The sequence below is a fragment of the Paroedura picta genome, chromosome 4 (assembly GCF_049243985.1).
Source record: "Paroedura picta isolate Pp20150507F chromosome 4, Ppicta_v3.0, whole genome shotgun sequence".
NCBI classification, from domain to species: domain Eukaryota; kingdom Metazoa; phylum Chordata; class Lepidosauria; order Squamata; family Gekkonidae; genus Paroedura; species Paroedura picta.
In genome coordinates this window covers 106,092,299-106,107,269 of record NC_135372.1, presented here as the reverse complement: position 1 = coordinate 106,107,269, position 14,971 = coordinate 106,092,299, and the positions used below count along the sequence as shown (strand labels likewise).

At 45.4% G+C, this 14,971-nt stretch overlaps 1 protein-coding gene across 1 annotated transcript in view; it reads left to right on the top strand.

The window, feature by feature from the left end:
• The first annotated feature begins 615 nt into the window (after positions 1–615).
• The window catches only part of INKA2 (inka box actin regulator 2), a 28,629-nt gene continuing 14,273 nt past the window's right edge, over positions 616–14,971 (top strand). Inside the window, exon 1 of the mRNA XM_077334902.1 lies at positions 616–1,081. Within this exon, the coding sequence (XP_077191017.1) occupies positions 1,031–1,081 (51 nt within the window). The 5' untranslated portion in view covers positions 616–1,030. The remainder of the gene's footprint in view (positions 1,082–14,971) is intronic.

Genomic DNA, 14,971 nt, shown 5'->3' with positions numbered 1-14,971 from the left:
TAATTTATTTACGTACTTCAGTTATAGTCCCCCCTTTCTCACTGAGACTGAAGGTGGATTACGGAACTTGTAACCATGCAATCATCAGTGCAATGAAACTAGATTGCAGAAAACACAAAGAATTGAATAAAAAAAAAACGTGTAAATCAACCCAACTTTGTATAATGCATCCCAGAAGAGAATAACCCCGACTAAATTTTGTAGAGGTTAAACCTACAGTGCTATCCCTTGTATAAGAAGAGTCCTCGACCACACGAATGCTCCGAGTGGGATAAGCTGCACCCAGGCTGCCAGTTCTCCCTTCACGCTTTCTCTTGCCCTGCTGCACGAAGCAAAATCTCGGGGTTGGTTGGGTTGCGCCGAGCGCACACACTACGATCAGCGACCCAAGCTCAGATTGCTCAGGACGACATCCCGCTGAAAGCGACGGGAAGAATCATTCACGACCCGCTTCACTCTCAAGCGCAGCGTGAGGAGGATCGATCGGCTTCGATCGGGACCGCGCGCAAAGTGATCTTCGCGGGGATTCACAGCAAGGCGGCACGCGCGCCCCACGGCCAAGTCAAGGCGCGAGGTGCCCCAAACAAGCGCGCCCCGCTCCCATTGGCCGCGGAGCCCGCCGGCACGAGACGCAGGGGCGACCGAAGCCCCGCCCCAAAGGGTCGGTCGCGCAGGCCCCGCCCCTGCCTGCCCCCACGTGCGAAGGCAGCCGCCCCGCCGCCCGGCTCTGACTGGCCGCCCGCCCGCCCAGGAGCGGGATTCTGTCTCCCGGCCGTTCGCAGGGCAAGAGGCAGGCGCGCGGCGGCCGTCCTCAGCGCAGCGCAGCGCACGTCCCGGGCCCCGAGCAGCCGGCCGCGGGAAGGGAAGGGAAGGCAGCTGGTGGCGGCGCCTGCAGGCGCTGGCGAACTTTCCGCGGGCCGGGACGGAGAGCGATGGGCCTGGGCAGGGAGTAGCCGGAAGGGCCGGGAGAGAGCTGGCGCGCCCTGCGGGGGCCGAGGCCAACGTCTTGGCCGCGGACTGGGCGGCGAGGATGGAGAAGAAGAGCATGGACCAGTACCTGCGCCGCCTCAAGCAGGAGCTGGTAAGAGACGCGCCGGGGCCGGGAAGCTCGGCAACAGGAGCGCGGGCGGCTCGCCCCGTCGCCTGCCCCGGTCGTGCCCCCTGCCTATTGCCCGGGCTTTGGCCGCTGTGGAGACGCCGAGCCCCCGCGAGCATGAGATTTTTTTTGGGGGGGGGGGGACGGGACGAGGGAAAAAAGACTTCTGCTGGCGGCGCCTCCTTAGCTTTTCTTCGGACCTCTTGCCTTTTGTCGACTCCAAACGAGGGAGCGACTTTTGTCGACTCCAAACGAGGGAGCGACTTTTGTCGACTCCAAACGAGTCTCTGGAGCCCTTGCCACTCCTTGGCCGTCTGGCGGAGGGAACAGCTCCTGGGGGCTGGGCGGGGACAGGCACGGTCCGGGGCCCCCGAGGTGGGATTCTGCACTGGCCCCCAGCATCACCTGTTACTGCCTTTCGGCTGTCCTGTTCGCCTACACTTCAAGAGAAGGGCTCACTGTGTCGAAGTCGTGTGACGTGTGTGTGTGTGTGTGTGTGTGTGTGTGTGTGTGTGTGTGTGAGAGAGAGAGAGAGAGAGAGAGAGAGAGACTGGCATAGCCCCCTGTCCCCTCACTCCCTGGATTGTCTCTTTCAGCCGCCCTCAACTGACCCTTTTTATTCAGAGCACAGATGTGCACACTTATAATCCCCCTAGGCATCTTTCCTTTGGGCTCTACTCATAATGCTCTGGGGGCCTGCCAGCCTTCAGTGCTCCAGAGGTGTGGTGCTCCGCAAAAGGATTCTTGTTCTGGTAAACTTCAGATGCGGCTTTGTACAGTGTTGCTGACAGCCCCACATCCAGCAGTGTCCTGCTTAAGCCAATTTATTAAGAAATTTGCTAAGAAGTAACTTCTAAGGAACTTCTGTACAGAAGTTGCATGTCTGGATTTTATGCCATACAGGTCTGAAAGGTTTCAATCCCGTTCACCTTGAAACCTGTGGACAGGCAGTGTGATTTCCACTGTATCTACTACAAAACTATGAAGCATTTGTCAGATCTCCCAGGAAATGCACTGGGCTACATTGCTGCTGCTTCACAGATGTGTTCTTGAATTCCAGAGCACTGGCACTAACTCTACATTGAATTGGCTGCACTTATGCATTAGTGTCAGAGAGCTTTGTTGGGTTCCTATGGCCAGAGTTTATTAATTCAAATAAATGGCTTGGAAACATCACGGAGGCAGGAAACAAAGCAGGGATCTTGCAAGGTGATCCGTAAGTGATGCAAGAGACCTACCCATACCCCCTAGGTAACAGAGATCCCACACAATGTTCTGGAGTGTATTCTGACCCTACCCCCACCCCAGAATCAATTCGAGACCTCAGTTTTCTGTCTGTCTTGTCAAGACTGTTCCCATCCCCAAACATGCCCTCAGATTTATGGTGGAGGATAGCCAGTCAGCTAGAAAGTCCCCCACCAAGTGCACACTAGTTTTCCCTTAAAGGAAAGCGAATGGTTTTGTTGATGTGCAATTGCAACATGATTTCCCTAATGCAAATTGGTTTCCAAAACTATTTCTTAGCCATCTTTCCAACAACCTGTGAGGTAGCTCTTTCTTTTGTGAGCTAATGTGGAGCAACCACAAGCCACCCAGTGAGACAAGGGAAGGGAAGGTATCAATGTCAAAGTTATCTATAGTCATTCAGACCAAACTTTAAGGCAGGTAGGGTGAGCTGAGGCTTAAATTCATAACTCTCGATTGAGATGTGGCATTAGAGTTACTAAACAGCACGGCCTCAGAAGTAGACAGATATCCTAGCTGCTCTCCTGGGGACAAATGCCTGTTTCAGCAAAGATAGGCTAGTGGGAGGTTTAGCACCCCGAGTTACCTTTCCTCCATACCACTCTTCAGAGACAAATGTTGTCTGCCATATGGCATGCTCCAGCTTGCCCTCCTCCAGCAGATGTTTCTGATGCCCTCATTTTTATTTTAATGGATTAATTTTATGGCGAATCAGGCGGTCTTGAATTGTTCAGGCAGGAGCCCAAAGGGCTGAGAAGAGATCCATCATATATCATCATATATGAATAAATAAAAGCAATTACAGTTTGTTTTTCAAAAGGAAAAGAGTCATGCAGAAGTCAAAGGTTTAGGGGGAGCTTTGGAAAACAAAAAGAAATACAAAGAGGGATGATTACTGCCATGGAACTATCTTTAGTTAGGGCCAGACAACAGGATTATAAACTTGAAGGATGTAAACACAATCTGATCCTTAAATGGAGTCCTTGTTAAAAGTAGCCATACTACTTGGAATATCACACTTGCATTCAAGGCCTTAGACAGTGATCCCGTAGGTGGCACCGTTGAGTACTGTGGGACCCACCAATCAGTTTCCTGGTACCCATTTGTCTAATTGACAAAGCAGCTCCTCCTCAAAGCAGAGAGTGCTTCAGAAGAGCCCTGCAGGCATCACCTTTGTGCCTGCATTCATCATAGGGGGACACTTGGCTTGGAACCTGCTTACATTTTGTGATTGACCCCAAGTATCCTGTGGCAGCCACTTTGTGGTAGCCCCACTGTCCACTCTCAGAATCCCTCAAATACCCACAGGCTCAACAACAGTGAGGATTCCAGCGTCTCGGTGCTGATCCAGATTAGGCAGGTCCAGATGGATGAAATCTCATTTACAACCCAATCCCATGTATGTTTACTCAAAGGTAAAAGTCCAGTGAGTTTTACTCCCAAGTAAACATGTATAGGATTGCAGCCCTTGATACTGAAACAAAGACCAGATTTCCCCAAATTTATGAGCAGTCTTACAACATCTTGTCTTTTATCCCATTAGATTTCTGAATTTCTCTGGCAATTTGACTCAGGGCAGCTAACAGCCATAAATAACACAGCTTCCCCCAGTCCGCCAGCCTCCTAAATCACACATCCAGTGCAAAGATTTGCAGAGCATAAACCAATCCTATACCTATTTCTGATCACTACAGGCAACTGTCACAAATCTTTCAGTGTAAAAGGCTCTGCAATAAGGTCATTTGTCGGCCAGAGGCTTCTAGATGGTTTTGCTGGTCTTACACCACTGGAGTAATCCTGCTGAGAGCAGGCTAGAGAGTGCTGGAGTGAGCTCTCTTGCAGTTGTCTAGACATTAGCTTTATGAAGACCTAATGGCATTAGAAGCAATTGTTACCTGATCCGCTAATGAGTTTTGGGCTGTGGTCCACTTACTCCAGTGCAGTTCCATTTATTTCAATAAAATTACCCTGGAGTAAATGACTTCTGGCTTACAATGGCACTGCTTAATTCCAGAAGGCATTCTGTTAAATCGGGGCCCAACACACACTGCTGACCTAAAGGGAGGAGCTGCAGTACTTCTGTAGTGCCCATAATATAAGCAGAACCAGCCTGCAATTAGAGTGGGGTGGGTCCTTGGCTATGCCTTGTGGGTCTCCCAGTTATTTTATATTTGTCAGTACAAGATTCAGTTTAAGTAGTAGACTTATTTTGAAAATGCATGCTGTAGTTAGGTGCCAATTCCCAGGTGGGGCCTGGAGATTTTCCAGAATGGTGATTCCCAGATTACAAAGATCAGTTCCCTGGGAGTAGGTGGCTGCTTTGGCATTATACCTTGCTGAGGTCTCTCCCTTCCCCCAACCCTGCCTAGGCTCCCCCCCCCCCCAAATCGCCAAGAATTCCCGATCCAAAATTAGCAAGCCTATGCTATAGTCACTTTGCAGAATTTACTTGATAGTGATGAAGGGTAGACATTGGCTTTTCTGAACAGAAAGCTGAAATTCTTGTATGTTTTGCTAATGAATTTTCCACAGTTGTCTCATAAAACAACATGTATTGAAGAAGCTGTGCAATAGGCTTCTTTGGCCTCAAATATTATCACCATAGTATTTGGATATCTAGTGCACAGGCTGAGCTGTGGCACATATGGTTATTAAGAATAAGCTTTCACTTTGCTTAACAAGACTGATGTCTAAATAAACGTGCCAGCTTACAGTTGAAGGCCACAAAGCTGAAGATGACCGCTGCGATTCATCACAACTTAATAACAGATAACTCTAACAAATAGCAAGAGATCGCTATAGCAGATGGATCCCTTGTTAGTGCTGTATACCACACTGAACGGCAAGATGATGGGGGAGAAGATTAAAACCTTTTAACCAGTGTTTTTCAATGTGCATTGGTATCCCAACAGATTACAAATTTTGCCTTCTAAAGAACAGTCACCAGACTTCCCAAATACTAGAAGATGGGAGACAAAAGGATGATGGGTGTGTTTGTGGTTTAATGATGTATATAAAGTCAGTTAAGATGGAACATGTCATCATCTTGTGCTTGTCAAAATAATGCAGGAGTGGGACTGGAGCGCCAGTAGACCTGGTTCCAACTTTCCACATGGCAGAGAATGAGGGGGCAGTTAGGGCAGAGATCAAGTAGCCAAGCCCTGATTAGGAAGTTCCTGGAGATGTGTGGGTGGACCCAGGGGACGGTGGGATTTTGAGAACTGGAATTCAGTTGGAGTCTTGTGAGATCTCCAGGCCCTACCTGGAGGTTGGCAACCATAATCAGACCCAAAGTTTGGGGGTGGGATAGATTTCACCACTTCAGGCTGTAGGTGGAGGACTGCACTTTGGAGTGTTCCCCTTGGTTAAAAACTCTTTGCAATAAAAATCCAGCACCACAAGCAAAGAAAGTGGGTAGATTCAGGGAGAGAATCCACCGTCTGCAGGCTAGCGCTTCACTGTGCTTTGCCGTGTTGACCTTGTCAGTTCTCCTTTTCAGAGGCTGCCCTTCCTTCCAAGAAAAACACTTACTTAAAAAAATTAAAGTAAATAAAAAGGCAAAAATCCAAATAAGAAATAAATAGCACTGCCTTTCAGATGGAAACCTGTACAACAGCCCTCTCAAGAAAGCCAGCCATATGCAACTTATGAAACAGTACTGACACTGCAGCTTGTGTCACACAGCCCAGCAGGCTAGTCCACACGGAAAGGAATGAGAAGAAGCTAATCTAAACAACCTACGCGAAGGGACCTGCACATTGAACTGAACCCAGAAACAGCATGATAGCCAGGCTAATATTATCAGTATATATGGTTGCCAGCCTTCGGGTGGTGACGGGATTTCTCCTGGGATTACAGCTGATCTCCAGACAACAGCCAGTTCACAAGGAGAACATGGCCACTGTGGAAGGTGGACTCTATGACACTACACGCCATTGAGGTCCCTCCCCCTCCTAAACCCTGCCTGCCTCAGGCTCCTCCCCCATATCTCTAGGTATTTCCCAAGCTGAAGCTGGCATCAATGTAGGCTTAAAATGTGTCTTCTGGCCAACAGCAACAGGAAAGAGGGCTGCCGCATTTTGTGCCAGTTCCACTTTTCAGACCGTTTGCGAGGTAGCCCTATGTAGAATATCTTGCAGTAGCCCAGTACTGAGGCTGTGATAGCAGGAATCAGCATGGTAAGGTCGGCTGTGTCCAAAAAGGGAACCCGTTTCATGCAAGATAAAGTTGGAGGAAAGCATTCTTCGCAACTTGCCCCTTTTTTCCTATGGGGGGGGGCAGAATCTAACAAGCCCATTCCCAACTTTTCAGAGGTTTACAAAAAACTGGTTAGATCAAAAAAGGAATGAATAGACCTCATTAATGCCCCCTTAAACTCATTCTGGCATGATTTTACCTGCCAAGATAGACAGCAGTAGAGTCTACATGTGGTAGTCCTCACTGCACCCAGGACTCTGTCAACATTGATCAGGGACACCAGGATGATGCTACTGATATCAGGACCAGATGCTGTTTTGGACTCCTCTGCTGTGTGATATGTTCCCAGACTGGAGTCCAAGTTGGAGCAGAATCAAATAGAAGAATCACAGCTAGGCTTCTATGTGACCGTCCGTATATGTTGTAGATGGGATGCGTGTTATAACCGCAGATGAATGGCAGTGTAATTTGGGGCCAGATGGCTGCTGCTCCTGAGTAAAAGTACTCTAAACATAATCCCTTGGGGGTGCAGCCTGGATTCATGTTCATCAGTGTTGCCCCAGGTGCCATAAGCTGGCTGTGGGTTGCGTGCTTATGTGGCTAGGGCTGGCTTTCACAGTCACTTTAGGGTTTTTTCCATTGAGAGTAAGCAGCGTTCTTGAAAGTGGAACTGGTGTCCACAGCTTAATCTCATAGATTTTAACAGGATTTAAATGAGATTCTAAAGTGACAAAGAAGCCCTTGCTCAGGTTTTGCCTACACTTGTTTTATTTTTCTTCTGATTGGCCGGTAGTGGGGAAATGCATGCCTAAAATATGCTGCATTACAAGTGTCAACCAGTGTCCAGCCCTATAGAAGAAAAAGAGCTGATTTTTAGACCCCGCTTTTCACTGACAATCCCCTTCCTTTCCTCACAACAGACATGCTGTGAAGTACATGGGGCTGAGAGAGCTTTGACAGGACTGTTCTGTGAGAACAGCTCTAACAGGACTGTGACTAGCTCAAGATCACTCATTTGGCTGCATGTGGAGGAGTGGGGGACCAAACCCAGCCCTCCAGATTAGCACTATGTCAGGCTGGCTCTTCTGTTTGCATAGGGTAATTGTCACAGTGGGAGTCGGGTACTGTTCAGCGTGCCGGTCCAGATCATTATTCATCTGTTACAACACAAACCTGCATCAAATTCAGATAGAGGCACAAACTAGGATTGCGAAATCTCTATCAAGACACACTAGGCTGGCAACAGGCATTCTCCCAGCAGTCCCAGAACAGACAGCGGTACAGTGATCAAAAATGTTGCTTTCTGGGTCTGTTATGCAAGTGTTAAACGTACAGTGTACTTTGCCAGGATATTGGCAATTTTACATGAAAATGCAATCCAGGCTTAGGAGTTCAACAGGAGTTTTGCCACTCCTTTTAATGAAAACTGGATGACACCCTGCCAGCCCAATCATGAGCACATTTTAACGTTATTGATTTCTCTAGAGTTGCATCAGTTTTCAGAATGCTGGATCCCCCATATAGTTCTTTCTGCTGAATGCCCCATATAGTTCTTTCTGATATGTTTTGACCAGGTCCAACTTTTAAACAGTTCATACTGTTTTTAACAGGGTTCTAACTTCTGATAAAGCTGGAATTTAAAGGAATGTTAAATTTGAAACATGCTAATAAAATGCACCTTTTCCAAGTTGGTCAAGTGTAATAACTTTGCAGTGCATGGATATGGCCTTTCATCCTGGCACAGAGGGGATTTATGCTCATTTCTTTGTTTCATACACCACTTAGCAGCAAAATAAATTTGCAAAGACAGGAGAAACATGCTCATTAAAACCATCCTATATTAAAACCTCAACATAAAATATTTCAAATCAATACTCTCCCCTTATAGCCTGGTATTAAAATAGATGATGTTAATTTCTAAAAAACACTAGCAATTTAACAGACAGCTGGGACTGTCTGGACTTAATAGGTATGGGAATTGAATCTCTTGACCCTATTTTTTCCCCCTCTCCACTTTCTTCATTACCAGCCAGGTCATGCCTTGAGTTGCTAATGCACCAGAACCAAAAGCAGTCTTAGTATCACCAGATAAAGACAATAAACAGCCTGTTCCAAGTTGAAGTAGGAGTTCATTTTATGCTCCCAGTTTGGGCTGCATAAAATGTTGATTTGCATTATACATGTGCAACAAGCGATTCTTTGCTATGTCCGTAGGGCAGAGTAAATGTCACGTTGTAGAAAGGTCTTACAGGAAGGCTGGCCCACTGAATGAAGCAAATCTTGTTAATGTTTGGCAATACAAGGGAAGGAAAAGCAGCCAGAGCTTCTGGAGCTTAATTGGTTTTGTATGTTTGCTTTATCTTCCCTTGTTTCGACTGTTGCAGACAAGGTTGAGGATGGCAGATAATAATATACAGAGTCCACACAACAGGGGGAAATGGCTGCTTTTGAGGGTAGGCTGTATGGATTTATAGGCCACTGAGGTCATCGCCTCCTTTCCCCAGCTTCACTTCTTAAATCTCCAGGAATTTCCCATAATGTTAGGCATTAGGTTATATCATGGTCCTCAGGGCAAAACATTTGAACCACTATTGCTAAATGTTTAGCTGCTTTGAATCTAGAGCTCATTCTTTTAAAAAAAACCTGTTTTTTACTCCCAGACAACCCCCTACCCCCTTCCAAAATATAGCTTCTTAGAATCGTTAAACAGAATTTCTGACTGTGTAAAAACTACTGGTTCAAGCGAATGGAAAGTCACTGCAGATCTTCCAGGCTTGTGAAAAATTGCTGGGTTGGAAGACACTGTCTCTTTGAAATTCTTTTTGTTTGGTCACTTTTTGTTGGGGAGAGGTGCTAAGCCTATTAGCAGAGCCTGTAATTCAAATGCTGGACAGTTATCTTATAAAATTTAAACATGGTGCAGTCTGAGTGCTGTTTTGTGCCTTTATCTCATGGCCGTCTTCTCCATTTATCTGCTCTCAACTGCTTCTCATGTGTGTGGAAGCATAGCACATGATCTGGTAGTGTGCCAGTGAACTCATTAAGCAATTTCCATGGAAGTGGGAGTTCCAGAAAAGTCAACATGATTGTGGAAATTGCTGCTGAATGAATTTTCCTTTGCTTTACATTTCCTCATGTCATCACATACCTATGGATGTTCAGGAACAATCCTATGGAGACACACGGCTAGCAAAATGGGCCTGAGTTTAATCCACACTGGCAGTTGCTGCTGTTCAGCGGTATAAGCATTTGAACAAAGACTGCCAGAATACAACCAGAGTGACTGGCAAACCATATAGTGTTTGGGGGCTTTCCTATCAGCGTCCTTTAACCATGCAGACAGCCAGTCCAGGAGCCATGGACAGTCCTGCCTCCAAGTGGTAAGCTGTATGTTAAATGCTGCTTTCATAAACATATATATATGTTTATAAATATGCTGATGCTGGTCTCTGAGATGAAACATGTCCAAATTCCTGCATGAACACAGTTCCCAAAATAAACATGATCTGAATGAGTGGAATACCTTTTTTATGTTTGGGGAAGGTGTTTCCCCTTGGAAGCTGATAACCAATGGGATGCTCATATTTCTTTCCACTTGGCTCTCATTCAGATAACTGGAGTTGTCCGAATACAAGTGCTTGGAAGCTATGAGCCTCTCAGCTGGCACGTTCATGTATTAACACGTGCACAGTTACCTAAACAGTAAGGCTCAGAGCGTGGTAGCCTTCAGATTTGCACCATGTTCCCCCTGGTGATGTTTTATTTACACAGATATATATTTACACTACTTGGGGTTTGTTTTTAAGTTTGATAATGGTATTTTTCCATTATTTCCATTCCAAACGCACACATAGCCAAATAACATTTTAAAATTCCAAATAAATGTTAACATATTCACAGACCAGTAGGCGCGTTGGTGCGAGGGTCATAGCTTTATGCCCCAGTCTGGCTGAATTCTGTTCCTCTACATTAGCTGAACATACGAAATGGTCAAGGCTTGGTTACTGTTGAGAAGTACAGGCTTTGTCCTGTTCAGAGTGTTTAGAGTATCAGCCTAGGGCTACAGTGTAAATCCCTACAGGTGAGGTTTACTAGTTGACCTTGGCCCAGTCACTTTTTCCATTTAATTTTCTCTGCAGGGTTTTTGTGGGGATCAAATGTGGGAGAGTTAGTGTGCATGCAGCCCTGGCCCCCTTAAAGGAGAAACCGGATTCTTTTTAAAAACATGTTGGATATATATACATATATAGATGACTTTTTTTCAGAACTTTAGGAGTGATACTGTGGAACAGTCACTCTGTGTGGTACTCATTCATTTTTGTGCTGTGTTCCTCCTCCCCCCACCATGATTTCTGTTTTCCTCAGGAGAGATATGAGGTGCTGTTTGAATCTTCTTTTATATGGAACTAGCAGGCAAAGCAGCTGTGACTGCAGAACCAATGCCAAAAGACCTTTTCTTCGACCATGCAACTTTTCACATGTTCATGTTTGAATCACAACTAGTCCCAGAGTACTGCAATTGTTAATTGAGTACTGCTCACCCCCCTCTTCCATATGAAGATGCTGACAGTCATGAGTGTTTCATGTTTTTTTCCTCATTGAAGTCGATTCCCACAACCATGGGTCCTGCCAGGAGAAATAACCAGGCAGGCCACTGAGCTGCAGTGGGAATGACCAAGGGAGTGAAATATCATCATTCCAAATGCACGGACGGAAGAAACAGGAGGGAGCAATTTGACCCCTTCTCTTGGCTCACTGCAGCCCACTGACTAGTGTGGCTGTTATGCCAGATGGGTTGTACAACCTAAAGAATCAACTTCCCCAGGGCTGGAAGAGTCTTTTAGGTGAGGAGAATTTTTAAAATTATCTCTTGCACATTTCTTCCAAATCTATTTTTAAACTATGTGTTCAAGACAGTGACATAAAACTGACTTCTGTTTGAGATGACAGCAATATTAGTCTGATGATGGGCAATACTTTTGTGTAATTAACAGCACATATCACAGTGAAGAAAACTTGGCTTTCTTTAGTGCATCTCTGTCTCTCTCCAAAACAGAGCATTCCTGGTGACTGAAAAAAATGCTGCTGCTCCATTTTTATCTCTTTCTTTCTGGCCTCTGCACCAATAATGGTACACCCTCTCTCACTTCCAACACACATGCCTCACATATTCTCTTTGTGAGCAGAGATGGTCTGGGGGGGGGGGCATTCCAGTTAGAGTTAGATGTTTCCACTAGTCACTGAGACAAAAGCTGTGTGTTTCACCTTATTGACCTCATTCATTACTACCTCAGCCTCTGGTGGCAGAATTCTCAGCTGAAGTTCAATCAGGTTCACATTATAACAGCCCTAAGTAGAAAGGGAGAAATCTGTAAAGAAAAGAATTGCTTCTTCAGTGTACATGAAATCCCCTGAAACATACTTTTGAACTTTAAAAATACTGGGGTAAATATGCCTTTCAGGGAGAAGTACCTGCTACTGTAATCACTGCATCATTGCTTTCTCCCCTTCTTTTTGTATGGCATTATTTCTAAAATATGTGTGGAGGCATCTTGTTTATTTTGTCCTGACAGGGGACCTAAAATGATTTATAACATCATTCTCCTCTAGTCTGTCGTTACAACAAACCTTCCAGGTATGTTAGGATGAGAGAGAGTAACTTGGCCCAAGCACACCTGACAAGTTTCCATGGCAGAATGGGGATTCAAGCCTATGCCTTGTAGATGCTAATCCAGAACTCTAAGCTTGACATACAGGCATGTCGAGGGTCATATATCAACAAGAACATTGCTGACAAGCCCTGTACCTCCCCCCCCCCCCCCGGATTATGTTCTGCATCTATCTAAAGGCTATAGAAGATTCTCATACACAAGCAGACAAAGAAATTAATGGTGGCAAGGCCAAAATATACTTAAAATGAAGAACAGGATGTGCAAACTAAAATGGATTAGCTTATATCAGGGGTCCCCATTGTGCCTCCCATGGGAGCCACAGCATCTGCCAAGTGTTTTTAGGAAGTAGATAGAGCCGGGTTGTCCAACAACTTCTGAGTGGCCTTTAAAGATCTGACGATACTACCATACGAATGTTTCTTAGGTAGCTCAATATGCATCATGTTTTATGTTATTCTGTTAAACAGAGGATAGCCCACTCCAGCTTGGGGAAAGTCCTGCAGATTTGGGAGTAGAGCCTGCAGTAAGCTGAGCCTGGGGAGGGACCTCAGCAGGGTATAATGCCGTAGAGTCCATGATCCAAAGCATCCTTTTACCCCCAGGGGAATGGCTCTCTGTCATCTGGAGATCAGTTTTAACTCTGGGAGATTTCCAGGCACCACCTGGAGGTTGGCAACTTAGGTAGCAGGTATTGGTTTGTTTCTTTTTAAAAATTGCACCTGCCATTCTGTGTGAAAATTCCAAAGGTATCCATAAGCTAAAACATGTTGGGGACCCTGAGTTTAGATGGTGCTTTGTGCAAAACAGGTTTTCAAGCTGCTGCATCAGGAGAGAAAAATGACGTGACATCCTCCTTTTGCCAATATGAACAGCAGCAGTTGTTAATATAGCCCTTGAGCACTTTAAAGCAGAGAGTAAAAGCAAAAACACAGTCGTTTCTTTATATTAACAAAAAGTTGAAGTATATTGCAAGTCATTGCACTAGATGAGGAATTAATGGAAGTCCTAGTAGGTAAAAGAAATGTTCTCTTCACTCATTCACTAGTGTTCAGACTTCAGATGTATACTGTCCCTTCTTTATTATTTTACCTTTGTTTTGATGAATGTTGAAGATAATCTGTATTTCATTCCTTTGCGAAAAGAACTTCACCGCATTTTCAAGGCCCTGAGTTTTGTAGCGAGATCACATTACCCGGGGCCTGATTGTGTCCGGACATTGTTTTGTCAGAGAGCGGGTTCATTTTATTGCAGCTTTAGGGCAATCCACACAACAAATTTCTCTTCCAGAACAAGCAAAGGTTATGTATGTACTGACAGGTCTGTAGCCCGAAGATGTTATCTGGGTCTGACAACAGTTTTTTCCCCCAGTCATTGCAATTACAGAATCTGTCACTAATTGTATCTTTGGTAGGATATTGTGCATATCTGCTGAGAAGGCATTCTAGGGGAAGATCTGGGCTACTGGTACGGACAAAAGATGCAGGGTGGAAGTCAGCACAGAATTAATTGGATTCTCTTTGGCAGTCTTAAATTTAAGGTAAGGGACTATTAAGTGAGAAGGCTGAATTGGAACCAAGATGTGGCTAATAATCAACCATCTTTGAATGCATTTCACGCAGAGCATGAGATCTTTCCTTAGAAAATTGGGCTCTCCCAGATTTAGGGATAGGTTCCCAGGATATGGGCTCAGATAGGGTTCTCTGAATTAAAATAGATTTTTTCTGGGTTTGCTGTGAAATACATTGGGCCGCCGCCTCCCATCTTGACTAGCCCACCAGTCAAGATCTGCTTTTCAAGCCCCACTCTCTGTGCTCAGAGGCAAGGCAAGTGGCAACTGGAGGCAGGACTTTTTCAATGCTGGCATCTCATTTACAGAATGCCCTGCCCGTTGAGGCTTGCTGTGTTTTCCTTTAAACACCTGGCCTGCTTGCCCAGGCTTTTTTAATTTAAGGGGTTGATTATTTTAATGCTACTTCAGTCTGAAAACTATTATTTTAAGCAATCAATTATCTGTCTTTATCGTCCATGTCTTTGGGCTGGGCTGGGCTGGGTTTTAATGCTGTATTTTAACTAATTCCTTTGACCAGGTTCCTAGACAGGCAGCACAAACTATCTTTGTAAAACCTGGGTTTTGGGAGGACAGAGGTAAAACCCTTTTCCCAAAGACAACCTCTCATCTTTCCCAAAATTGTAGAGTGGCTCCCCCCCTCCCCCCAGGACTTTACCTTAGCTAGCTAAAATTATTTAGCTACCGATAGCATTCCAGGGTGTAAACTGCATGGAGCTTTTATTCCAACCCCAGGTCGATTCAGTCCCTGCCCTCTACACAGAATGCAATTTCCGTTTGGATTTGGGGCGATTTAAATTTTCCTTCTGCAGCAAGAAGGATTGATCCGGAGTGACCCTACCTTTATTGTGCAATATCTTCGAGTGCTTTTAATCCTGAATATATTATAAAATCGCATTGTTTTGAATCATCTCTCCTCCATGGTAGAGGACCCGTGATTGGCTACAGGTGGTCATGTGACAAGGAGAAGCCTTAAAGGAGAAGCCCCTAATTTCTCTCAACTTCTGCTGGCCTTGGATTTTTTTTTTATGCCTTCTTCGTCCCCCCCACACACACCTTCAAGAAAAGAAAGGATTTTTTCCTCCCTCCTCTGACTTCTTGGATCCTCTCCCCCCTTCAAGAAAACAAAGAAAGAGTCTCCATTTACCCCCCCCCTCTTCTGAGCCTCCCTAACCACGTGCAGAAGACTTTCCT